Genomic DNA, 27,588 nt, shown 5'->3' on the forward strand with positions numbered 1-27,588 from the left:
ACAGACAGATGAAGATGATGATAATGCCTCTGTCATCAGTGACTTATCGTGGGTGCCCGAAGAGCCGATGCATGAGGAGGACTTGTTTGATGAGGAGCCACCTTACACGTGTGACCCCCATCACAAGTGAGATAGTTTAAAACCAACATAGACCATTTTGAATGCTCATTTTTGTGTACTGTAGCTTTGGTAGTTTGAATGCCCCCCCCAACAACAACTTTTTTTGTTCTTGTAGTGGCATTGACAAATTCATTGTTTGCCAAGAGGAGCTGATGGGCCTTTTTGTCATCTGTCCGGCCTGTTGTGAGAGGTCAGATAGTAGCATCGTGCAGCAGGAAGGAACTTTTCTTAAGATCAAGCAGGTACGGTTTTGTTTACGCAGCAGGTCATCTGATTAGAAAATCAGAATATCTAATTACAATCTGATAGCTCTGACTGTCTTGCCAGTTAATTTAATTTACAATGTATGTACCAGGCTGGCTTTAGTCTATTGGTTTGTGATGGCATCATATTTGAGTGTTATACTGTATTGGTCATGTGTGTTTCATTGAAAACATGAAACCTTTGACCAGTAATGTACAGTACCTAATCTATATTGAATCCTGATATACTGTTGATTACACTTTTTTTTTTTTTTTTTTTTTTTTTTTTTTACATATCTAGGTCTGTGCATCATGTGGCTACCACCGTTTCTGGCAAAACCAGCCAATGTTCCACAGGAACATGCCAACCTGCAACCTCCTGTTAAGCGGGGCCATTCATTTCACTGGATGTTTGGCCACCCAGACATTAAGAATGTTGACTCTGTTTGGCCTGCAGTGCATCAGTGCGAGCAGTTACTTTCGCCATCAGCGCCGCTACACCATCCCTGTAATCGTTCAGGCCTGGCAAAAGGATCAAGCGAAGAATTTTAGTGACCTACGGGCAATGGATGGCGGGCTAGTTCTTGCTGGTGACTGCAGGTAAACCAGTGTGAGAGCTCATAGACCAGTTGCACATTTTGATTTTTATATTTGTTATCATGTAGGGTGGCTTTAGTTGGCATTTGCAGATGACATGGTGGATTGTCTTTACAGACCTTGGTTATTAAAAACTTGAAACCTAATTCAAATTTGTAATTAATTCCAGGTCAGATTCTCCTGGGCACTGCGCGAAGTATGGATCCTACTCTCTGATCGAGGACAGAGTGAACAAGGTGGTGGATGTTCAGCTTGTTCAGGTAAACCTGATGTTATTAGACAAAGAAATGAACTCTGCAATTTAGCAAACTGATTGTATATTAATATAACATCTTTCCACTAGTACAACGATGCTTAGAGCTTTGTGTATTGCCTAACTAGAGTACAGTGTATCGTAATGCTTGGACCAGCAACGCGTCGGTTCATTCACGCCTCCTTCAACAACACCAGCATTTTACACTTACACTGTTATGTCATGTTGCAGAGCTCAGAGGTCCCCAACAGCTCATGGTGTGAGCTTGAAGGGCTCAAGCGCAGTGCTGGCCTGCTGAGGGGAAAGGACCTGCATTTAGCAACGCTGAATGAATCTTTGAAAACAAAGAATAAAAATAAACAACAACAACAAAAAAAAAAACAAAGAAAATAAAATACAATAAAGTGTCTGAAAATGATAAATCACATTAAATCAAATTGGTATTCAATATCGGTCTCAATATAAATTGAGATTACAATTCAGTTCAGTGTTAATGTAATGACACTGCTTTCCCCGGAATTCCTTTTCACGTACTTCAGTTCTTGAACTAAACAGTTCATGCGAAAATGCACAATCCTACCACTCCAATGATTTTCAAATCCTGATCCAAGGTTCAGTCCTTATATGGTTATGGCTCGCCAGTTCCTGCACCGCATTGACACCTTTTAGCGTGAGGCAGGAACAATTTGAGTTCAGAAATCATCTAATACTGAGCAAAACGTGATCGCCATCCAACTCCGGTGAAGATAGATTGGAAAAAAAAATGGAAAAAAGGGGAAGGAAAAAAAAAAACCCAACCTTGCAAAAGACAAGGCCAAAAACACAATTAGACACTCAATGCATTATATACATTACAACAATCAACTTACAAATAAAGGAACATTACACATATTTTACTTCCTTTTTTTCATCTAACATTAACATGTTAAGATCAAATTGATATAAAACGACATATATTCAAATTATATATATATATATATATATATATATATATATATATATATATATATATAGGGCCTCATCACCGGCAGCACGTGTGCACTGCATGTTTAGCATGAATAGCTCATAACTCAATTACACGTGCAAATACTTATAAAACTCCTAAAAGTAACATTCAACTTTTAAATATTACTTATTTCCTTTCATTATGAAACATTCACATATTATCTTCTCTTTCTTTGAACCCAAAATTGGCTTTTATACACCTTTTACATATAGTTATATATGTAATCTTAAATGCTGCTGTGTTATATGCAGTTGCATATAACACAGCAGCATTTAAGATTTAAACAACAGTTAACAAGTATTTAACCAAGATCTCAATAGATGATATAGTTTTAGTTCCACTTACCAAGAGAAATTGATTTATTTGAAAGAAAGTTTCCTGAAGAGCAAAAATTCCGGTTTTAAGGAGCTTTTTTTTTTTTGTTGAATCCGAGTGAGCACTCACTCGCGATCGTTTGACTCAATGACGTTAAATACACACTTCTATTTTCAAATCTCTCTCTCTTATTTCTGAAATCCAACTTTTAGTTATGTAATTTCTAATCTTTTTTTCTGTTTTAAGGCTTTTTAGGCGGCAAACAGAAGCAGCTTCATCAACCGTGCTCTCACTTATGGAACTTCCTCAGAATCTCCCGCTGTCTGCAATGATGCAGCAGATACAGGGCGGCGCTAAATTATCATTATTCTAAATGAAACTTATTTTTAACTTTTTCAATTTTCTTAAACTCTCTTCAGAACAACACTCTCAAACTCAACAGATATTAATAAAATAAAATTAAATGTACATATTTATGCATATTATAACACTTTCTTTTCATAAGTTCTTTTTTTCTAGCTTCGACTTGGACTACTAGTAACCTGGGTTACACCCTCCCCTCCTGAATTTATGCACGTCCCGCTGCATCAACACATTTTCGAGGCTGGGTCACAACCACAGGCACATCACCAACAGGAGCAATATGTGACTCCTCCAAAGAAGTGCTGAATGCAACATTCAGACCTTATAGCAATTACTGAATCACTACAGTAAGTGGATTCCCTAACTGGGGATATTCAAACCTTTTTGCAGGACGTCGCTCTCTTTGCGAACGCCTGGGAATAACTCCTTCCTCCAACTCAATATTTCTTGCTCGTTCATTCTGATCATCTCCATCTTCAATGATCTCATTTGGAATTAAATTGTCACTTCTGCTCTCAGACACAAGATTGACTCTCGTTTCGGCCTCCTGGGCAGGAAACTCTTCCGGTTCGGGTTCCTCCTCCATCGAAACACCTAAACCAGTGTGACCTGGCTCTAACTCAACAGCAGGCATTTCTACTTCTACAGACTCAGGTAAGTATCTCTCAACAGGTTTACGCTCAGGTAAGCTTTCCCTTACAGGTTCCTCTAATCTTTGATCTGAGGACTCACAGGTAAGTATGTTCTTCCTAGCAAGTTCAAGGACAGGTAAGTCAGTTGAGACATTCCGGGTTCCTAGGCAAGGTAATTGCTCAGGGCCTACTAGAACTCGAGTTTCAAAATCCAGCATATTCCCAAGTACAGGACTAAATAACTGGCCATCCTCAGACCCAGAATACTCACAACCAGACTCTGGCTCTTGTACTTGTTCATTACTTGAAAAGGCTCTAGTTTTAGGCCTGCGATCTGTTCTTTTCTTAGGCTTCTGCTCAGAACCTTTTGTCTACAAAAACCCGCAAGGTAACAACAGATCACGGTGTAGCGTTCTAAGAGGAGCGCTCTGTCCATCTGGTCGAACAGTGTATACCGGTAGATCACCAGCTTTCTTGACAACTATCTGGACATCTTGCTCCCACTTGTCAGCAAGTTTGTGTTTCCCTCGCAACCTAACATTGCGTACGAGAACTCGGTCACCCACCTCTAATGTAGAAGCAACAACCCGTTCATCAAACCTTTTCTTGTTGCGTTCTACTAGCTTCTTTGAAGCTACTTCATAACTCTCTCTCAATCGGTCTTTCAAATCTTTTACATACTGGGAGTGAGATTTGATAGGGACATCTACCGGCAACCCGAAAGCCAGATCCACCGGCAAGCGGGGTTGTCGCCCAAACATGAGCTCGTAAGGAGTGTACCCAGTCGTGTCATTACGCGTACAATTATAGGCGTGAACTAAGGGTTTTACAAACTCCTTCCATCTAGACTTTTTCTCATTCTCCAACGTACCCAACATCTGAAGAAGGGTCCGGTTGAAACGCTCTACTGGATTGCCTCTTGGGTGGTATGGTGTAGTGCGAATTTTGTGGATACCTGCGACACGACACAACTCCTTGATTGTGTGCGATTCGAAATCAGGCCCTTGGTCACTATGTAGTTTTTCTGGGAACCCATAGTGCACTAAGAAGTTTTCCTACAGACATTTAGCAACTGTCTGGGCCGTTTGATTTCGAGTCGGTATTGCCACAGCATACTTTGTGAAATGATCTGTGATTACCAATATATTTTTGGTGTTGCTGTGGTCTGCTCTAATGACAAAAAATCCATGCAGACCAACTCCAAAGGCCTACTAGTTTGAATGTTAACCAGAGGAGCAGCTCTGTCTGGAGGCGTTTTTCTACGCACGCAGCGTTCACAAGTTTTGACCTTTTTTTCCACTGTCTGTGACATTTTAGGCCAAAAGAATCTGGACCTCACCAAATCTAGAGTCCTCTCAATGCCCAAATGCCCCATGTCATCATGAAGACTCCGCAACACACTTTCCCTTAGACCAGCAGGTAAAACTAGCTGATAGCGAGGAGCTCCGTGTTCCTGCCTCTTTCTGTACAGCACTCTATTTCTCAGCTCAAGTCGGCTCCATTCTCTCAACCACAAGACTACATCAGGTGACTGAGCACTCTGGTTATGAGGCTTAGTCCCGTTACTCATCCACTCAATTATCATTTTGAGCTCTGGATCTTTCCTTTGCTGTTCTGCTAATGCAGTCTCCGAGAGATGGAGGAGGTCCGGAAGACCATGCTCATCCTCGCATTGAAACTCATTTGGCAAGGCATCCACATGATGAGTGAGGGACTCAACTAATGTGATTGAGGAGTATGCCAGACCAGGGCCTTCAGACAACCCAATCACCTGGTGTCTCTCATGGATGGCTTTCACTGCATCTGCCATAAGGACACAAGACTCGTTCCCAGGCTCCACAAGGTGGTGGAGTGTAAACTGCTTGATCCTTTCTCTTTCTTTCTGTGAGATTAGATCATCCAACGGTTCACCATGCGGACGCCGGGAAAGCCCGTCTGCATCCTGATTTTGGCTTCCTGCTCTATATCGGAGCTTAAAAGTGTAGGTCGATAAGCTAGACAACCAACGGTAGCTTGTAGCATCAAGCTTCGCGGAAGTCAATATGTATGTTAGTGGATTACTGTCTGTTACTACAGTAAAGTCTGCGCCATACAAATAGTCATTAAACTTTGCTGTAACAGCCCACTTTAACGCCAAAAATTCTAGTTTATGAGCAGGGTATTTTGCCTCACACTTTGTCAGCCCCCTGCTAGCAAAAGCTATTATTCGCATCTGCCCATCCTGCTCCTGGTACAACGCCACACCAAGCCCTGTAGTACTGGCATCAGTGTGGAGTATATACGGGAGCTTGGGGTCGGCAAACCCCAGAACAGGTGCAGAAGTTAGCTTGCATATTATGGTGTCAAAGGCACTCTGGCACTCAGCAGTCCCCCGATCACCAAACTGCTCTTTGGGATTAAAGTACTTTCTCTCCTCACTTTTTTTACTGCGGCCCCTACAAAGTGGAGGGTACCCTTCAGTAAGACCAGTGAGAGGTTTGACTATTTTTGAGTAGTCGCACACGAACCTTCTGTAGTACCCAGAGAATCCTAAGAAGGCTCTCAGCTCTTTCAAATTCGTCGGTCTTGGCCAAGTTTTTAGAGCTTCAATCTTTGCTGGGTCAGTCTCTACCTCATCCTTCGAGACAATGTGGCCCAAGTGTTTGACCGATGTCTGGAAGAAACGGCACTTTTCGGGCAATAACTTCAACCCATATTCTTTAAGTTGGTTGAGGACTTGTAACAACCGTGACTCATGCTCTTTAGGGTTTTTGAAAAAACTATCAGGTCATCAATAAAGACTAATACCTGTTTTCTATTGAGATCACCCATGCACCGCTCCATTAGCCTCTGGAACGTGCTTGGCGCATTTGTGATCCCTTGAGGCATCCTATTGAATTCCCAGAATCCAAATGGGCATACAAAAGCAGTTTTGCACTTATCAGTCTCTTCCATTTCGATTTGGTAGAAGCCAGACTTTAAATCTAGCACAGAGAACCACCTTGAGCCTGTGAGCACAGAAAAAACCTCCTCTAAGTTAGGCAAGGCATACGCATCCTTAATCGTCTGGGTATTCAATTTTCGGAAGTCGATACAAAGCCGTACCGAAACGTCTTTCTTTCGGACCACCACTATGGGTGAAGAAAATGGGGATTCCGACTCACGAATGACTCCGGCAGACATTAGTTCTTGCAGATGCTTCCTAACAGCATCGATATCTTGCGGGTGAATCAGACGTACCCTTTAAGCATAGGGCACGTCTGATGTCTCATTATTTAGCCTAATTTGGTGCTTCACTTTACTTGTGTGACCATAGTCAAGATCATGTAAGGAGAAGACCTCAGGCATAGAATTTAATAGGTCCGATATCCGCTCCTTCCAGTCCGAAGACAAGTGAGAATCTCCAAAATCAAAGATAAGGTTAGCACTGGTAGGTGCTGGTACTTTGACTTCACCACTTGATTTCTGTGCTGGTTTTTCTATAATCCCCTGTACTGCGTGGATTTCAGCCAGCACAGCTTTCGGGGGAACCGTTATGTCCGTTTGAGTCCCATTTTTAAGCAAGACTGACAGCTGAGAAGAGCGTTTATGGGGCAAAGTGTGTAAACAATTTGCAACCAACAGACCACTTGGGAAAGGCACAGACGGTGGCTCAAGGGTAACCCATTTCTCTGTAAAAGGTCTCTGAAGCTGAACATAGCCATTCAGGACTACTGTGCTTCCTGCAGGCACAACTTCAGGGAGATTCCCTGTCAGCTTGACATGACCCAAGGCTTCGCTACTTGTTTGCCTCCATCTTGCCTCAAGGACCTTAAGCACTGCTTGATATCCATGGAGACTCGAGCAAGGGTAACTAACATTCTCCCTAGTATAGTGGCTGTAAAGCACATCCAGGGAGTTGGTTCCAACTAGAACTTGCGACAGACTCTTTAGGTCAGGAACTACCAGAGCTAAAGTGGGGACATCTACTTCGACCCCTACAAACTCTTTAGGAAACCTCAGGGCCAGCTCAATATACCCCAAATAAGGTACCGCTTGCCCATTGGCTCCCTCTACTTCCAACAAATTTTCCAATGGCTTCAGGGGGTGATCAGATATATTTGCCTCATAGAATGACTGAGGAATCGTGGTAACCTGGGACCCCGTATCTAAGAGACAATTCACTCTTTTTCCACAGATGGTGACCTGGGCGGTGCACTTTACTCCTACTAACCCTTTTGGCAGGCTTCTCAAGGGTGGCCCATCATGTCTACGCATGCTAGGCACCTGTCTACAACAGTTAGGGCGGATATTTTTACACCTGTTCTCCGTATGCCCTGCTACAGAGAACCTTTTCAGTTTAAAGGTAGAGTAGAGCTCTCATGCAAAGAGTCCCACTGGGCCTGTTGCTCCCTTAGCCTGCGCCGCTTTTCCTCAACCTTTGACGGGTTAGCAGCGTTATCGCAATTGATGGCCAGATGGCCATCCTCTCCGCATCGAAAACAATATCCAATATCCAATAAAGTAGCAACCTGGGCTTGGACTTCTGTTATTTGTCTTTTTAGGAGGTCAGTTTCAGAATTGACAGAACTCGGTACCTCCTGTGAACAAACCGACACTTGCTGAGCAACAGCTCGTGGTTTTGGGTAAGCAACTGGAGTCTTTGACGACCCGAGGTGCTTCTTCATCCGTTCCTCCTTGGAGGCATGTTTACCTTCCTCTGTTCTAATTAGCACAACTAACTCAGCAAAAGTGGGTGGCTGAGCTTTCCTTTTTTCTAAGTGAAGGTTGGTAATTAGACTATCGTTCCAACACCCTCTGCAAAACTGTTTCAAAAGGCAATGGTCGTGGTCTCTCTCTGCAATCCCCCCCTCCTAATTGTAGTGCTCAGTGCAACTCGCAAGCGATGCAAGTAATCTGATGGTTTCTCACCCAGGTTCTGTAAGGTGCTCATGAACTTGGCTAACAGTTCATCTCCATCCTCTACAGAACCATAGACTGACTCTAACAGCTCAAGATATACAGCAGGCAAGGCTGGAAGACGCACATGCTTCACTATATCCGCGGCTGGAGGTAACAGGCTGTCTAAGATCCTCCGTGTCCTATGAAGATCTGAAATGAACGGATCACTCAGTAAAAGGTCTACACTTGCACGCCAAGTGTCAAAGTCAGGTTCGTTTGGAGGACGCGGGCTCCTCCCTGAGAAAACCCTAAGGCGGACTGAGGCTTGCTGTGCCATTGTAGCATCACCCGTCTTCACTATGTGCTCTACTACCATTCTCTGAACACCTGTTGGGTCTGAAATGCTCATGGGGAAAACGGGGCTAGTCGTTACCGTGACACCATCAATGGTAGTTTCTGAATTGGGGGAGAGCACAGGGGCTACTACTCTCTTGGTTGGGTCTTTTGATTCTGGGTTTTGTGTTCCTATTGTTTCAATACTGGTCGACAATTGCATTGGGGAGCGACACATGGGTGACGGGACGATCACCTCAGCACTCCGGGAATCATCGTAGCTTGCATCTTGTACTCCCGCTGGAGTACGGTTAGAAGAATGTGCCTCTTGGAGTTTTTCCAACTCCTCTCGAAGCACATCCGAGAAGGGCCTCCCACTCTCTTTAGCAAGAGCCTTCAATGTTCCAATGTACCCCTCAGTGGCTGCACTACTGGCAGTCCGTTTATAAATGCTAGCCAGAGCTCGTACGTGAAAGGAAACACTTTGGTTCGAAAGGCTTCCCAAGTTTAAGGGTAACAAGGGCGTTAAGTTCAGAATTGCAGAGCTATGAGCATATTCCACTATAGTATCGTAATGGAACTCAGAAGCTGGATCGTCGATTACCAAATTACGGTAGATCGAGCCATACTTCTGCAAAAATGTCTCCAGCTCATTGTCTACCTCGGTCAATGTGAGACCCTTGACTAAGAGAGCATTTGCCACATTCACATTTTCTCTTTCTACGATTTCCATAATCATAACGTAAAATAAACACTTGGTGGGTTTTTTTTTTCTACTTCTAATTTTGTCTTTGTTCCTACAGCAGCCCTTGTTGCGATGCACCGTCTCCTGGCTGGCTCGCCAACTTTTTGTAACCCGCGCCGTGACGCAAGTGCAATCCTCTCCCGCACCCTACGACCAATGGAAATGAGCACAAGGAGGATGCACTAATTTCATATATGGACCAGATATCAGAAGACTAAATTCGCTCAAGAGACAGGCTCAACAACAAGGGGGGGGGGAAGGAAACGACAACAACACTGGCTGTAGTAAAAAAGTAATATGTATTGAAAAAAAAAAAACAGTTAAAGCATCACATTACACAAGACAAAAAAATGACTTCTAATTTAGACTCTGAAATTTATTATTACTTGTAATGTATTAATTAGTTCCCTATTTTAACTATTAGCTATTTTTTATTAATTTTGACCTATTTATTAATAAATACTAATACGTTTATTTATCTTTTAGTTTCTAATTTAGATAATTTAGCTACATATTAGCGCAGTCCTAATTAGTTTATTTATTCCCTTTTTGATAATTATTCACTATGATTGTTCAATGAATGATCCTTTGAAGTAACGCTTTTCAAATATTCTTTGTCCTCTTTTGAAAACAAAGAATAAAAATAAACAACAACAACAACAAAAAAACAAAGAAAATAAAATACAATAAAGTGTCTGAAAATGATAAATCACATTAAATCAAATTGGTATTCAATACCGGTCTCAATATAAATTGAGATTACAATTCAGTTCAGTGTTATTGTAATGACACTGCTTTCCCCGGAATTCCTTTTCACGTACTTCAGTTCTTGAACTAAACAGTTCATGCGAAAATGCACAATCCTACCACTCCAATGATTTTCAAATCCTGATCCAAGGTTCAGTCCTTATATGGTTATGGCTCGCCAGTTCCTGCACCGCATTGACACCTTTTAGCGTGAGGCAGGAACAATTTGAGTTCAGAAATCATCTAATACTGAGCAAAACGTGATCGCCATCCAACTCCGGTGAAGATAGATTGGAAAAAAAATGGAAAAAGGGGAAGGAAAAAAACCCAACCTTGCAAAAGACAAGGCCAAAAACACAATTAGACACTCAATGCATTATATACATTACAACAATCAACTTACAAATAAAGGAACATTACACATATTTTACTTCCTTTTTTTCATCTAACATTAACATGTTAAGATCAAATTGATATAAAACGACATATATTCAAATTATATATATATATATATATATATATATATATATATATATATATATATATATATATATTGGGCCTCATCACCGGCAGCACGTGTGCACTGCATGTTTAGCATGAATAGCTCATAACTCAATTACACGTGCAAATACTTATAAAACTCCTAAAAGTAACATTCAACTTTTAAATATTACTTATTTCCTTTCATTATGAAACATTCACATATTATCTTCTCCTTCTTTGAACCCAAAATTGGCTTTTATACACCTTTTACATATAACTGCATATAACACAGCAGCATTTAAGATTTAAACAACAATTAACAAGTATTTAACCAAGATCTCAATAGATGATATAGTTTTAGTTCCACTTACCAAGAGAAATTGATTTATTTGAAAGAAAGTTTCCTGAAGAGCAAAAATTCCGGTTTTAAGGAGCTTTTTTTTTTTGTTGAATCCGAGTGAGCACTCACTCGCGATCGTTTGACTCAACAACGTTAAATACACACTTCTATTTTCAAATCTCTCTCTCTTATTTCTGAAATCCAACTTTTAGTTATGTAATTTCTAATCTTTTTTTCTGTTTTAAGGCTTTTTAGGCGGCAAACAGAAGCAGCTTCATCAACCGTGCTCTCACCTAAGGAACTTCCTCAGAATCTCCCGCTGTCTGCAATGATGCAGCAGATACAGGGCGGAGCTAAATTATCATTATTCTAAATGAAACTTATTTTTAACTTTTTAAATTTTCTTAAACTCTCTTCAGAACAAAACACTCAAACTCAACAGATTTTAATAAAATTAAATTAAATGTACATATTTATGCATATTATAACACTTTCTTTTCATAAGTTCTTTTTTTCTAGCTTCGACTTGGGACTACTAGTAACCTGGGTTACACCTGCTTTCTCCAGTTGTGCCCATGGCCCTCTAGACGGGGATCAGCGCAACAAAGAGTGGCTGGACCCAGGTACAGTACACACAGCATGTGGTATTATGTACGCTCTACAGTTTTGTTGTATTTGCTGTCTGAGTGCTTTGACATGTGACCTATGATGATTAAATTATTTTTTCATTCCCTGGCAATCTCATAACATTCTGTTTACTGTTCATGTTTGCTATAATTCATATGCAGGACCATTTCATGTGTTTCCATTAAAAAAAAAAATTTTGTCTGAATCTATCTTGTCTATTTATACGTTTTCCATCTGTGTGTCTGTCTGCCTCCCTGTCTTGGTCTTTGCAGGCTCATTGGCAGCAGTAAAGTTGGAGAACATAATCACGAGGACTGCCTTACTGAAAGATGTTCGACAGCTGTCTCCACAGCATCAGACATTCTCCCTTGAGGCTTACCACTCCCTCATCTTGCACTTCGCACCCAAGCACACAGGGTTTTCATACGTTGGGATGTATAGCAGGTCAGTGCTATCCAAGGAATAATACAGCCAATTATTATGCCTTTTATAGTAATAATAGTACCTATTATCATGCCTATTGTAGTAAAAAAAAATCTCAAATGTGTTATTTTGTAGGCTTCTCTTAGCGGCACTGCATTACAATCACAATGCCAACCGCGAGACAGCACGGAAAAGTGATGGGATGGAGAAGTACTGCGTGCGGTATCCGCGCTTCAGAAAAGGTGCCCATGTGGTGCGTCCCATCAAAGAGGCAGCCTCATACGGTAAGCAGTGTCATGCAGTTCTATCATATTTTGAGATGGCTCACGAGACATCTGTGATCAGTGGCAATTATCTTTATTCAGTATTATTATTATTATATCTGCAGGTTATGCAACATCATTGATGAAGGCCCTTCAGGAAAGCTACACCCATTCACCTGCAGCTCTTCGAGAGGTTAGCGCTAATTTGTCCTCCGATGCTCCCGCCCCCATCGCTAAATCCTTCGAACAGGTTCCTAAGGAGGAGGCCGTCAGCCTCTTCCTAGCCCAGCAGTCACGCTACAAGAGAACCTAAATTCACATTATTATTATTATTTTTTCCACAGACAAGTCCAATGATTTAGTTGTAAGTATTTATTTTAGTTGTTATTTATCTTCTTTCCTTCTGTCCCTGTCATCTCATTTGGTGGTGGTTTCCTGTATTCTGCATGTTTTGTGTGTTGTTGCTTTGGTTTTACTTTGCACTAAATCATTACTTTTTTCGTCTTTGTAAGTGGCATTAATTGTCGCTGTACCCCATTCAAGGGGTCCTGCATGCTGCATGTCTGCTCCTCTGTCTGTTATTTGCATGAAATTTGTTTTATGTAATTCAAAATAATTTACCAATCATTTTACCTGTGCCTTGTCAACCTCTGTGTGCGGTGTTGTCTGGGTTCACTGTGTGTCAGCTTGATATGCTTTTGCATGTATCACTGCATATGCATTCATGAAAGAGTGTGAGTGTGTGTGAGTGTGAGTGACTGTGTGTGAGTAAGTGAGTGTGAGTGAGTGCGAGAACCATCAGTTGACCCTCAGGTAAGACCACACTTTTGCAGGCAAAAGAAACAATGTGCAAAGGTTTCAGGTCTAGCCCTTCATCAGTGGGCTTTTTTTATATAGATTTGTTTACTTGCAACCTGTGTCTTTGTTCAGTAATCCTTGTCCTTGTTCAGTAAATGTTTAGTAACAAGCAATGCCAATAAACTGTTTTTTCTTATTAAAATTCATGTGTTCTGTGTACTTTATAACATTTTAAGGGCAATTAGGTGATCACAACAGAATAAACAATTATTTTTATTCATTCTCATCCAAACGAGGCCATTGAAAGCCCTGATAGGTTTGGTCACCACTTTGGAAGTTTTGTCTGATGGTTGAAACCACACAAGAGGGTAGAGGCTTCCTTATACTCCTCCCTAAAACTCCATAGCCCAGCGTATAGCCTGCCTGTACGCAGTGTACCGGTATTGCCTAGGAATAAGTAGGAAAGATTCTTAAGTTTTAAACTCTGTAAGTAGTTTGGAAACGTCATTTGAAGCCTGTCTCTTATGCATGTTTGTGCATGCAACACATCTCCTGTCACCTATTGCTGTTGTTCAAAGGACTCAGTGTAAAAACATTGGTAAACTAAACATAAACCATGAACATACTTGTGCGTGCTGGCTTGAAGGGGACCATGATCCTGTCTGAAGTGTGAATATGCTATTTGTAGCACAAACAGATTCAGGCAGCATGCCTCAAATCCAGGATGCTGCGTTAGGCACGTTACATCTGCTGGCCGCGGGGTGAGATCCTCGACCAGCGACCAAAACGCGCTCACCTCCCTACAACACAAGCTCTCCACCACAGTTTCCATGGGACAACACCGCCCACACAGACACCTGCCAAACACAGCGACACAGACGCTTACTAACTCACTCACTCCCTCTCCCGGTAAGCCTGACGGTGTCAATGACAATCAATCACGAGGAAAACTAGTTGGCACTATCAACAATAATCACACTGACGACGCCTACTCGGCGTCGGCTACGGCGAAACAACATTTTCACCGGAGAAAGAGGTAAAAGCTTAGAAATAAAGCATAAAAGTTTATTGTATGCATTGCTGTTCATAGACTACTAGCTCCAGCGGTCATTGCTGCGTTTCTAAATGATAGCAACTCACCAGGACACTACACCAACTCTCCATTCATTCTCCTCTGACCATGCATTTATTTGTCTTTGACGGCCATCTGCTCTCGGTATTTCCTCATTCGCCCTCTCACGTCTAAACGGTTCGAAATTGTATGGCTGTGGGCCATCATAAATGTTAACTGTGGGTCTTGCCACCTCTTCCTCATCCCAGTTAGACGCCATAGTAGTCAGTGCTAGTCTGCTAGAATTAGTTCAAGTAGCTGAGAACGGCTGAGGCTACATTCCACCGCGTCTACCTCATGTGACGTCATCGCCGAATCTCGTAAAAAATAACCGTTTCTAACCAAAAACTACAAAAACTGGACTTTAACACCATTTTGGAGACATTTCTAACTTTATATACATATCTTGACTGCTTTATCTACCCATTAATCGACAGTGGTGTTTAACCTGCACCATGGGCTTTAAGACAACTGAAATTTAAAAGTAGGTGGTTTGATAACTGATTTGTTAACTCATTTCTGAGTGTAAAACTGCACGTTTGCCGAAAAGGTGGAGAGGATGCTAGCATTAGCCGTTTACATTTTTAGAACACTGTTACAAAGTCAAGGATGGGAACTGCTCACCTTCTGTCTTAATTTACCATTTTGAATAAAAAATAACATAATATTTTTTTTATTTTCAGGGGTTGAGCAGGGTCCAGTTTGTAACAGTAATGTCATTCAAATAAGCACAACAAAAATGTTTGTTCAGTAGATTTAAGTTAATCATAATTTCATGTTGCCCTGCAATGGACTGGCGACCTGTCCAGGGTGTCCCCCGCCTTTCGCCCAATGTTAGCTGGGATAGGCTCCAGCCCCCCGCGACCCTGTACACAGGATAAGCGGTTGACGATGGATGGATGGATGGATGGATAATTTCATGTTAATGTTCATGTTGATTTTAAATGAATGGTATCCTTTTATAGAACAGGAAAAAAGTCTGTACATTTCTGAATACCAGACATTTATGGATCGCTGATGATCTTGTCTGGGAAATTATCCTAATAAAGAAAACTCAAAGGAAGTCTTTGTTTCTTTTCCCAAGAGAAGAAAGTTTATTTTGGTAACAGGTGACAAAGTTCTTATACACAAAATCAAGCAGCTTGTCAAGAGAAGCCTCACACACAAACTTGGTCAAATAAAACCCACTTCATTCCCTTTAGTCAAGGATTCTTGCACGTCTAAATATTCTAAGAATGAACTATGTTACATTTCTTTAAACAAAAAATATGCCTATGGAAACAAGACATATTGACACTTATGATTCTGATAATGTGAATACACTACGTAAAGTCCTTATGCTATGTTTAGACACTTGGCACCTCAGAGACAGCTCTCTTCACTTCAGCTCACTTCTCTTCTCAAGACCTACACAACACATCAGCAGAACCACAAACATAATTTCTAACTCTACTATTAAATATCACTTAAACACCTTAAGGGACTGATATTCAACTTAACATCTAAACATTAATATCATAAATACAGTGTAATCAGAACCATAATCAGTAATGAATTTTCCCTCACAATCTACTGTTGATGAATTACTGCTCATACAGTATTTGCCTTTATTATACCTTGTAGATAACTGTAAGAGTGCATGTGTAAGTTTGTATGAGCTGGGAGCACACACATTTCAAAATACAAGTCTCCAGTATATTTCTTTTTTTCTGGTTATTGTTGGGTGGACAAACGACATGTGGGATTTTATTTCTTGACTCTTGTTGTCTCTATGTCTGTGTACATCACAGTACAAATTTATTATTATTATTGACATCTAATCAATAGAATTTTAAAACTATAGACAAATAAATTTTTACATTTATGCATTTGGCAGACGCTTTTATCCAACGCGACTTACAGAGCCCTTATTACAGGGACAATCCCCCCGGAGCAACCTGGAGTTAAGTGCCTTACTCAAGGACACAATGGTGGTAACTATGGGGATCGAACCAGTGTCCTTCTGATTACCAGATTACCAGTTATGTGCTTAGACCACTACACCACCACTGGTGCACTGAACACTGAAAGACTATGACATCTTGTGGAAAGAGGATGTGAAAACAACTTTGTGCATCTGTGCACATATTTGTCTCAATAATAATCAAGACTATATGCTTGTATAAGAATACAAATTCAAAAATCTACTTTTATATGAGAAAACAACAAAGAAAAACTATTTTAAACTTTCTCATTCACCACACAGCAATAATCCCCTTCATTTACCTTGTCAAACAAATGCAAACCTTATTTATTTGCACATTACCCTCTTACCATTTTGGGAGTTTATCTTGATTTATGAATTGATCTCTATTTATTTTAATGCCTTGGACCAGAAGATTAACTTTGCTCACAATTTCTCCCTGTGCTTACAGTAATGAATTGTATGTTTCTTTAGAAAACTTGATGAGCTGAAACTCTTCTCACATAAAGTGCAGTGGTATGGCTTCTCTCCAGTATGCGCTCTTTCATGGTCTTTCAGAGTTCCTGACTGAGTGAAACTCTTCTCACAGTGTGAACACTTGTAAGGTTTTTCTCCAGTATGCACCCTTACATGTCCTTTCAGGGTTCCTGAGTGAGTGAAACTTTTTCCACAATGTGAGCACTTGTAGGGTTTTTCTCCAGTGTGCACCTTTTTATGTTCTTTGAGGTGATTTGACTTACTGAAACATTTTCCACATTGTAAACATGTGTAAGGTTTTTCTCCAGTATGAATTCTTCGGTGCTCTTTCAAATGTGTGGATGTATTAAAGTTTTTCCCACACTCAAAGCACATATAAACTTTTAAATGTTCACATTTAAGTGACTTTACTCCAGAGTGAGAGTGCTGGTGAATTTGGAGATTGGCTGCCTGTGTAAAATTCTTTCCACACTGATCACATGTGAAGGGTCTCTCTCCAGTGTGAATCCTCATGTGATTTTGAAGGTGTTCTTCACGGATGTAGCTCTTCCCACACAGTTGGCATGTGAATGGCTTCTCTCCAGTGTGAATTCTTGCATGCCTCTGAAGGTGGTCATTACGTGTAAAACTAATTCCACACTGAAAACATATGAAAGGGCTCTCTCCAGTGTGAATTCTCATGTGACGGTTAAGGCTTCCCTTCTTTGTGAAACTCTTTCCACACTGAGGGCAGGTTAAAGATTTCTTGGCTCTTGTTTTTTGTGTTCTTCTTTGTAAGAAATTATTTTCAATCTTTGAGCAGCTAAACGTTTTTTTACCAGTTTGGAATTTTTCTGTTTTATGATCCTGATGTTTCTCTCCCACTTGATTCAGTTCTTGACTTTCTTCCACTTTCATCAGGTCTAAAATGAGCATAGAAATGTATAAAAGAGTGACACATTTTTGAACAAGATATTTAAGTGAACCACAATTTAATGGCAAAGAACAATGAAGAAGATGATGTACAGGAACATGCAAAGATTGCATACAGGGCCTACAACCAAAAGAGAAAACCACTCACTGCTTTTATCTTTAAAAGGCCCTTTAAAACCAAACACCAAATTAGTCTTAGAAATTCATTTTTTAATAGGTATGTGCTGAATGACTAAATTCACTAATGTTTAAAAGGACATTTTGAAGTAGACTAGTCTAAAAAGAAACCAACCTTCAGAAAACACATTGTAAAAAAAATGCTGTAAAAATACAGGTAATTTTGTACAGTAATTTACAGTTCTTCATAAATACAGTTGAATGCTGTAAATGATGATGCTTTTGAGGAACAAAATATTAACAGCAAGCTACTGTTCAGTATATAACAGTATTTTTTATTTTTCTGTTAAGTCAGACTCGTGTTTGACTCTGTTGCTTGACGCCACCCAAAACTCATCTGAGCAAAATCATGATGCATCAAGCCCCATCAAATAATTTAAAACACAGTCAATATAAAGAAATAAAAAATAGGTGTAAAATATTATAGATAATTGATTTTATTCGAGATTGGAGGAAGAACCCTGAATCTGACCCTGCTAGCGCCAAAGTGGACGGAGCAATCACCTGCAGCATTCCTCCTCACCTACATATAATTAAGGTAATTGCCATCTCATTAAAGTCAAGTTTTTTGCCGAAACGACAAGCCTAACAAAGTCAAAATTAGCACTTGACATTACTTGGACTTAACCGGATGTTGCAAGCATGCACGCACGCACATGTTTTCAGTTAAAATTAGCTAGCAGACTCCCCTTTAGCTTCTGAATGGACAAAATATGATATATTTCTGTTGAACCACATTACCAGTAACGTGTGGATGTATTTGATTTTCATAGTTTTTCAAAGAATTTCTAAGCAGCAGTTGTTAGAACTGTCACTTGCCTGATCGGGCCAGTGCTGCATTTATAACATTAGTGCAAGAAAACAAGTGAGAGAGCACAACAATTACATGGAGCGAACGATGTTTTCTAACCGAGGAGCAAGAGCGAGTGAATTTATCTCGCAAAGATGCGCAAATGCATAATATACTGGATGCAAAGGCACGGTCGCGTGAACGCACAAGGTCGTGCAGACACCGAGTGCACTCTCCTAGCACTGTCCTCGCTCTTTTCCAAGTGTCTTAGCATCAGCTATTACCAATGTGTAGATAATGGAAGGAAAAAGACCCACTTAATGAATCGTAGTTGGATTTTTTAAGTATCCCTGCACATTCCGTGTTCACAGTGCACAAAATCCCCACATTATCGGTTTTACGTGTCGGTGAAAAGCAGTAATCCACACTTTGGAACACAAAAAAATCAACAGTTTCTTTCTATAGGACTGAAAATCCATGTTTCTCCGTGCATAATGTCTCATTATCATCTCTCTCCATGCAGCATAGACTGTTTAACGTGCATGCGCTCTCGTAAAGGGACAGAGCACTAGTTTTATTCCCACTGTAAAAAAACAAACATGTTTTCTCTCGCCTTTAGAAATGAAGCACTGAATGAGACGTAATAAACTTTTAAACCCCAGTTATACACGTGTCTGGAAATCACAAGTTGCTCAATATCCAAAATGTAAGTATACATTTATTTAGGTAATGTTTCAAAACGTAATCATTAATTCGACATGATAATGCCATTTGATATGAAAAGAAGCATGATAACTATGGCTATTAGGCTATTATTATCAGAGTTGTTTAGCTGCAGGGTGAAGATGAATATTTGAAACAGTCTACTTCATATCATCCTCATGAAACACCAGTTATATTTCTTATTTATGGATACAGACATTTTTATTTTTGTACTTTGTGAATCAGGCTGTGTTGGTTTTTAGGTTGTCTGATATCGTGTTATATACACATTCTTAATTCACAGATTAGGCCTAATATTTCCCTAATGTATTTTACACGTCACAACCGATTTAGTAACAAGTCTCTTCTCAGGGATTCGATCTTTAACTCAGTGATTAAATCTTTGATCCTGTGTGTGAATACACTACACATGGTCAAAGGTTGCATGACAACATGACTAAGCGGGTAACCGAAAACCCATAATCTGCACAACAGAACTCTTTGCTTAATACCACCTGTAAATGGCAGGACGGCTGAGGTTAATATGATGTATTTATACATTTATATCTGTAAAGCGCATATCTGGGATTAAATAAGCCATAAATCATATCTTGCAAATTATAAATGTGATTCAGTTTGGGGGGGGGGGGGCATTGTCTTAAAAATATAATATATGTAAAAAATGACAAAGTCATTTTTTGGTTCTTGCTTACTGGACAAATGTTTGACAGCAATCATTAAATTATATGAAAGTAATATAATTATTATAGTTCTATCAATAAATGCTGATGTTTCTGAAGTTGACATGCTTTCAAATTATATCACATATCCTTAAAAACATAAAACATATATTTTTTAATAATTAAAAATGATTTAAAACTGTAATATTGTGGAGAAGGTGAAAAGATTTAGAATGTGTAAACCCCCCCAACCCCACACACATTTTTCAGTTCCTTCCTACGCCTCTGTAACTAGCACATCATTTCTTTCTTTCTTTCTTTCTTTCTTTCTTTCTTTCTTTCTATCAATTCAATTTCAATTTTAAAATACTTTATTGGCATGATTGTGTTTACATACAATATTGCCAAAGCATTAATACACAAACAGATAATGACAAAACAAATAATAATAATAAAATAGTAACAAATAACAATAAAAATATAATTAAAATATGGTGCCAGGTAATGAATAAAATAAAAACTATAATAACAATATGCACTATACAATATAAAATAAGCGTTTAACACGACATTATGAACATAAGAAAATAAAAGTACTGTGACTGAAGTATATTAAGGCAGTGATTGGTTTCTGAGGGTGTGCATCTCAAAAATGAACTGAGCTGCAACTGATGCATGATTGTCTACCCCCAGTAACACCAGCATTTGATCTGTTTCTGCTGAACTGGAAAACTGTGGCATGAGGTTTGAGATTTTGTGGAGGTATTTCTCTCTCAACTCTGTAAATTTCTCACAGTGAAGGAGAAAGTGTGTCTCTGTCTCGACCTCACCAGTGTCACAGTGAGCACTGTGAGTCATTCATGTTTGTCTGTGTCTGCCTTTTTCTACGGCTAGACTGTGATCACCAAGTCTGTATTTGGTGAGGATCCATCTCTGTTTTGGATCTCTTACAGTGTGTGATTTTCTGCTAGATTATACTATATGTTTAGGGTCCGATAACATTCCAATTTGCTTTGGTTTTTAACTTTCATTTTCCCATTTTCATCTCTCTCTCTCTCTCTCTCTCTCTCTCTCTCTCTCACACACACACACACACACACACACACACAGGGTTGTCACAAAACATTTTGTTGCCCGTTCACGCCAGTATTTAGCATTGACCATTTGTGATCAGATCACCCGAACACATCTTAATAGCAAATGGGGTCTGAGATTCTCAAATCACACATCAGTAATGAAGGATCAAGAATGGACACCAACCTATTTGTTCCTCAGTTTCTTCATTTTTCACTCTGTATGGTTCTGGATAACCCATGTCCTCTCTCTCCTCTTTAATAAAATCCATCTTTACAATAGTAGGCCCTATGTCAGAAATTATTGACACACTTGAAGTTTGTCCTGCACTTCTGGAAACACTTCTTCAATTCAAAGATGACAGGAATATTCACAATATTTATTAGGAATTGTTTTGGGAGTGTATTCACCAGACCTGCCAAAAATTCAAAATATGAAGACAAAAACCTGCAGCAAAATCAACAGGCACTTGAGTCGCGGCGCAGCCTTATGACGTCAAATACCGTTGCAGTTATTCAAAATAAAAGTCATTTAACGCTATCTAGTCCTTCTTTCACAAATGCATAGTTAATAATGACACGATTGGAGTAGGAGTTAGGAGACAGACATTTCTAACTGTAATATATATTTTCTATAGTTAAACAATGATTTATGTATTTTGATTTTATATTTCGTAATACTAGTAATACACTTGGGTTGAACCAGCTCTGCGTAGCCTATACATGTTCTCACGTAAGTGGCGTTTGTAACTAAGTCTGTGCTTAATTTGGTTGCACCACCTGTTCTTAATCCAAGACTTAGAAACTAGTAGGTTGTAAACTCTCCGTAAAGTAATGCGTAGTCGCATAATATGATTTTACCTGTATTGATCAAATAAACTGCCTTGAAATCTATTCACAGAAGTGTTAAAAAGCAGTGAATTTTAATTTATTTTTGTTACGGTTGATGTTCAAACCTTGTTTGCTCACGTAAATGTCAGTTGTAATAAGTAGGCTAATATCCTCATTAAATACGATAGGACGTAATAAAAAAGATTAATGGCATATTTAGCCTATGTATAGGCCTAACAATATTTAATAACTGAAAATGTTATACTAAAATGAATAAGGGGCAATAAATAAACAAATACTAATACAACATGCTGGAAAAATATACATTTATTAATTGTAATATCTATTTCGTATGTTGAAACGTAACACCGGGCGGAGGACACAAAGTGCACCATTAGATCGGTTTCATGCTGAAGTTATTTTCTTACATAATGTTTTCTCCCATAAATGTAAACGAGTTTTAATTGCCAACATCGTCAAATATGTCGAAAGGTCTGAAGCCTTTTTATTTATTTATTTATTTATTTATTTTTTATTGAAGGCAACATTGGGTACAAACGTGTAAAACCATCAATATACAATCAAACATTTATACAGTCATACCATACCAGAGACAAAGAACAACATACACAAAAGAAGAGGAAAAAAAATAAAAAATAAATAAATAAAAACATATATACTAAATAAAGGTGGAAAAATAAGAATATTAAGAGGAATTGGGGAATAGGTCATAATATTGACACAAAAGTTTTCCATTCTTCTTGTTCTTTACAAGCTTGTGTGATTTAAGAAGCATATTAAGTTCCAAAATATAATGTTTAAAACATAAGGAAGACTTATTAAATTTCTGCTTGTGTATAAAGAACTTAGCATATAAGATTATAAAGTTTAATACAAACTCCAGGGTGCCACCTTGTGGGAAACAAAAGTAACAGATAATATCTTTCAGGGAGAATGAGTGAGTTATATTTTGAGATTGGAGAAAGTGAGTACCCAAATCTTCCCAAAACCTTTTGGTAACTGGACAATTAAAAAATAAATGAGGAATGGTTTCAGTGTCCTGTTTACAAAAGCTACAGCATGTGTCAATATCTAGAAACTTAGCAACAAACCAATTTGTAGGGTAAACGTTATGTAAAAGTTTAAAATGGACCTCTTTAGCTTTATTAGAGATACAGTATTTGTGAGGAATCAACCATGTTTTTTTCCAATTTATTTCACTTATTAGGGAATTCCAATAAAACATCCCCCTTGGAGCAATGGAGTTACTCTTTTGCAAATGTCGGCGAATATGCTTATTATTACATTTTTTATCAGACAGTTCTACACCATCCAACATATGTGAAAGCTGTCTGATATCTTTGTTTCCATAGCTCAGATGACTTTTAATTAATTGTCTGATTCCGATAGGGATGGCATCAGTGATAGATTTAAAATCTTTAAAAGGTATTGGGAAATCATGAGCAACCATAAACTGTTCATAAGAGAGCATGGTGCCAGAATCATCAAATAAGCAGAGTACGTGATTAATTCCTCTATCGAACCACTTAGGGAAGAATACTGATTTATTCCTAATAAGAATGTCGCTGTTGTTCCAAAGGAGAGATTTGTGTGGTGAGAAGTTGTGATTGAAGGATAATTTCCAGGCCAAGAGGGACAGTTGGTGGAAGTTGGACAATTTGATAGGTAATTTATTTGGTAGAAAATTACACTTTAGAAGAAACGAGAGCCCACCCAGTTTATTAAAAATAAAGTTTGGAATAAAGAAAAAAATAGAATCAGGATTTCGAATGCACCTTTTTAACCAATTAATTTTGAATGTGTTGACCACATCTATAAAATCAAAATCTCTAGACCTCCTTTTCTTTAGGGTTAGAGAGAACATTCTTTTTAAGTCTATGAGACTTGTTCTTCCAAATGAAATCTAAAAAGTCTTGTTGACTTGATTAGCAATTGAGTCCTTTACAAAAAGAGACAAGGAAGGGTAAACAAAGCGAGAAAGGCCTTCTGCCTTGGAGAGTAATACTCTACCTAAAACGGACAAGTCTCTCTGTAGCCAGCAATTGAATATCGATTTGGTTTTCTGTATCCTATTCGAAAAATTTAAGTTCTGTCTAACTATAATATTTTTACATACATGTATACCTAAATATTTTACATTCTGTTTAACTGGAATGTTATCAATAGCAGAGTCACTACAACAATGAAGTGGCAACAGCTCACACTTGGATCGATTAAGCCTTAAACCAGACGCAGAAGAGAATTTCTCCACCAGTTCAAAGACAATGCTCAACTGGTCCTTGTTGTTCAAAAAAATGGTGGTGTCATCCGCCAGCTGTGAGATCTTTATTTCTTTTCCAAAAATCTTTATTCCTCCAAAATGTACTTCCTTTACTAAGTGTATAGCTAGTAGTTCGGTTACTAAGATAAATAAAAAGGGAGAAATGTTGCACCCCTGCCTGACCCCCCTATTAATCTGAAATCGTGGAGAAGTATTTTGATTAATTATAACAGAACTGTTTATATCTTTGTAGAACATGCTGACAATGTCGACGAAGGGGCTTCCAAAACCAAATGCCTTGATGGCTTGTATTAAAAAAGGGTGTTCGATTGTGTCGAATGCTTTGTAAAAATCAAGAAACAAAACGAAGGCGTCAAAATCAATATTGTCAGCATAGTCAAGCAAGTCTAAAACGAGTCTTATGTTATTGCTAATGTGGCAGTTTTTCATGAAACCCGTTTGAGTTTCTGCAATTATTGAATTTAAATCAGATTTTAATCTATTTGCATATACAGAGGCCAGAATTTTATAATCTATAGTTAATAATGTGATTGGACGCCAATTATCAATTAAGTGAGGGTCTTTACCAGGTTTCGGGATCAAGGAAATAATGCCTTGCTTCATTGTTGTGGTCATTTCCCCTTGATCAATACACTCCCTATACATGTGCATTAAAGGGAGTTGAATAAGCTCCCAGAAATGAATATAGAACTCCGCTCCTAGCCCATCTATCCCGGGAGATTTTCCTTTCTTCATAGCAAACAAAGCATTTTTAACCTCATTTAAAGAGAGATCAGCGTCACAAGAAGCTTTATAATCTTCACTAATAATAGGGATACTGTGCTGAATAAATTCAAAAGAACTTACACTTTCTTCTCTGTTAAAATTAGACTGATATAAATTACCATAAAATGAGCTGACAAATTTAGAAATGCAAGTAAGATCCTTAGAAAGGGTGCCATCAATGTAAAGCTCAGTTACAGAATTTCTTTTAGCATTCCTTTTTTCTAAAGCAAAAAAATAATTGGTGTTCTTCTCGCCCTCTTCCAGCCACTTAGCCCTTGATCTAATAAATGCCCCCTTTGCCATTTCTGTATATATTTGGTCTATCTGAATTTGGATGGCTTTTATCTCAATTTCTTCTTCTGGGTTAATGTTTCCTTTTGACATTAATTGAGTTAATTTATTCATCAAGACATGTTCTGAATTATATTTTTCTTTCTTTATTTCCTTAGATCTTTTTATAGCCAATTGTCTAATTTTATACTTGAAGTACTCCCACTTTTTCTTATGTCCATTATTAATGTCAATCTCGAAGATCTCTTTCGCTAGAAGCTTAACAGAATCATTAAAGGAGTCGTCACTCAAAAGAGTATTGTTAAACTTCCAATAACCTCTCAAGCCCGATTGCGGGTCAATGGAGCCTAGTTTCAAAATAATTAATTTGTGGTCCGAAAGGGGTGCATAAACATGTTTAACCTCATTAATAAATTGAAGAGAAGAAGAAGAAACTAAAAATAAATCAATTCTCGACTTCAAAGTCAGACTTCTATTACTCCAGGTGAAATCTTGGATGTCTGGGTTAAAAAAACGCCAAGCATCAGTCAAGGATAGGTCTGAGCACAGAGAAGAGATTAAATCGCTTCCCTGGGAGGAGCGAGCCACTCTAGGAGGGTATCTATCCTCTATTTCGTCAGGACATTCATTTAAATCCCCTGAAAGAATTATAAAAGCATTTACGTATTTTCCCTTTAAATCCCTTAGCTTGCCAGTAATGGAATTAAATAAGTTTTTGTTGTCAAAGTGTGAATTAAATCCATATACATTGCAAACTATGAAAACTGTATTGTCCTGCTTGACTATTATTGTTATCCATCTTCCGTCACTAGAGGACACAACTTCCAAAATATCCCCCTTCAAACCATGCACAAGGATTGAGACACCAGCAGAATGGTTAGAACCATGACTAAAGTGAGCAACATTACCCCATTGAGCTTTCCAGAACCCTGTATCAGAGTCACAAGAGTGCGTTTCCTGTAATAAAATCAAGCCAGTTTCAGACCTTTTACAGAATAAGAATAATGCTTTCCTCTTTGTTAAGTCCCGAATACCTCTCACATTTAAAGACAAGACGTTAAGACGTTTAAACAAAAAGTCCATAAAGGAACAGGGATATAGAACAGAAGTTACCTGAAAGTGCTATTGAACGCAAAAAATATGCAAGGACCTAACAAGAAGGTGATGATAACCTGCCTTAAAATAGCAAGAACCTTGTTGTAGCCTACACATAGCCGTCAACTTAGAATCAAGAACGTTCGAGGCGGCTGCACTTATAGTAAATGAAACTAACATGATCTCAATTAAAGTCCAACAAGGAGATCATATATATTTGTATGAAAAAAAATAATAAATAAACAAAGTAAAATCTGTTAAGGTAGCATTAGTATTAAGTGCTCAACCATCTCAACCTGTAACGAGCGCAGGCAAAGTGTTCATGCCTGCCTATGGCTACAACAAAAAAGGAAGATTAATCCAAGGCTAAACGACATGGTAGCCTGGCTACATACATTGTATTAAATCTCCAAAACAAAATAGACCATTTAAGTTATTTTCCAAAAATGCCACATGAACAGTGGGCTTGTGTACTTTAATACCTTTGGTAAAAGAAGAAGCTCAGCCAACGAGGCTATTCCGGACAGTCAATAACTTTTCCATTGATGACAGCCGAAGCACCACGGAATGAAGCCTTTTTCCCTTCATCACGCGCCTTCTTGATCACAGGCCAGAGCTTCTCCCGAGCCGCTCTGTCCTCCGGAGAAAGAGCTTCGGTAATCCTGAGACGATTCTCTTGCAAATACTGAGAGTTTTTAGCTTCTTTCCAGACGGCATCACGAAGGCGACGCAAGGCAAACAAAACTATAGTTGATCTCGCAGCGCCGTCATCTCTCAGTTTCCCCACGCGATGGACGATGTCAATGCCTTGTTTCAAGTCTTCACGAAGCTTTGGTGCCATTTTCCCAAGGATGTCGATTATCTTGCCTCTGATGTCTTCATCTCTTGACTCCCTTACGCCATGCATCTTAAGCGACCACCTTCTGCTGTAGCGTTGACACTCAGCAACAGCTTCTCTCAAGTGCTTATATTCTTCTTGGAGCTTTGTATTGGAAACTTTCATTTTCTCCAGTGTTTGCTTGTGTTGTTGAACATCCAGTGACAGCTGTTTGACAGTTGTTGTCAGCTCCTCAACCCGTTTGGAAGTAGCTTCAGTAGTTATGCCTATATCAGAGACTCTCCGGAGTGTTTCATCCTGCTTGCTGGTCATGGCTCGTATCGCCTCCATGAGTTCAGCATTAGCCGTCTCCCAGCTTCGCACACCTGATTGAGATTCACGATTCCTTTTCTTGGCAGGCTTCTCTGGTGTCTTCACCGCCAAAATGGGAAATG

General features: G+C 39.0%; 2 protein-coding genes across 6 annotated transcripts in view; one reads left to right on the forward strand and one right to left on the reverse strand.

Moving 5' to 3' along the window:
• The window catches only part of LOC127648801 (uncharacterized), a 309,374-nt gene extending 296,066 nt beyond the window's left edge, over positions 1-13,308 (forward strand). The window contains exons 12-13 of the mRNA XM_052133564.1: positions 12,475-12,542; positions 12,694-13,308. Coding sequence (XP_051989524.1) covers positions 12,475-12,542; positions 12,694-12,711 — 86 coding nt within the window. The 3' untranslated portion in view covers positions 12,712-13,308. The remainder of the gene's footprint in view (positions 1-12,474; positions 12,543-12,693) is intronic.
• Positions 13,309-15,341: 2,033 nt separating this feature from the next.
• The window catches only part of LOC127648811 (zinc finger protein 239-like), a 95,272-nt gene continuing 83,025 nt past the window's right edge, over positions 15,342-27,588 (reverse strand). For 3 of the 5 annotated variants that reach the window (XM_052133578.1, XM_052133581.1, XM_052133580.1), the window contains one exon: positions 15,342-17,600. In XM_052133578.1, the coding sequence (XP_051989538.1) occupies positions 16,648-17,600 (953 nt within the window). In that variant the 3' untranslated portion in view covers positions 15,342-16,647. Of the gene's footprint in view, positions 17,601-21,219; positions 21,512-27,588 lie in introns of those variants that run through there. The other 2 variants (XM_052133582.1, XM_052133579.1) reach the window with 2 other exon arrangements.

The sequence above is a fragment of the Xyrauchen texanus genome, chromosome 9, assembly GCF_025860055.1.
Source record: "Xyrauchen texanus isolate HMW12.3.18 chromosome 9, RBS_HiC_50CHRs, whole genome shotgun sequence".
Taxonomy (NCBI): Eukaryota; Metazoa; Chordata; class Actinopteri; order Cypriniformes; family Catostomidae; genus Xyrauchen; species Xyrauchen texanus.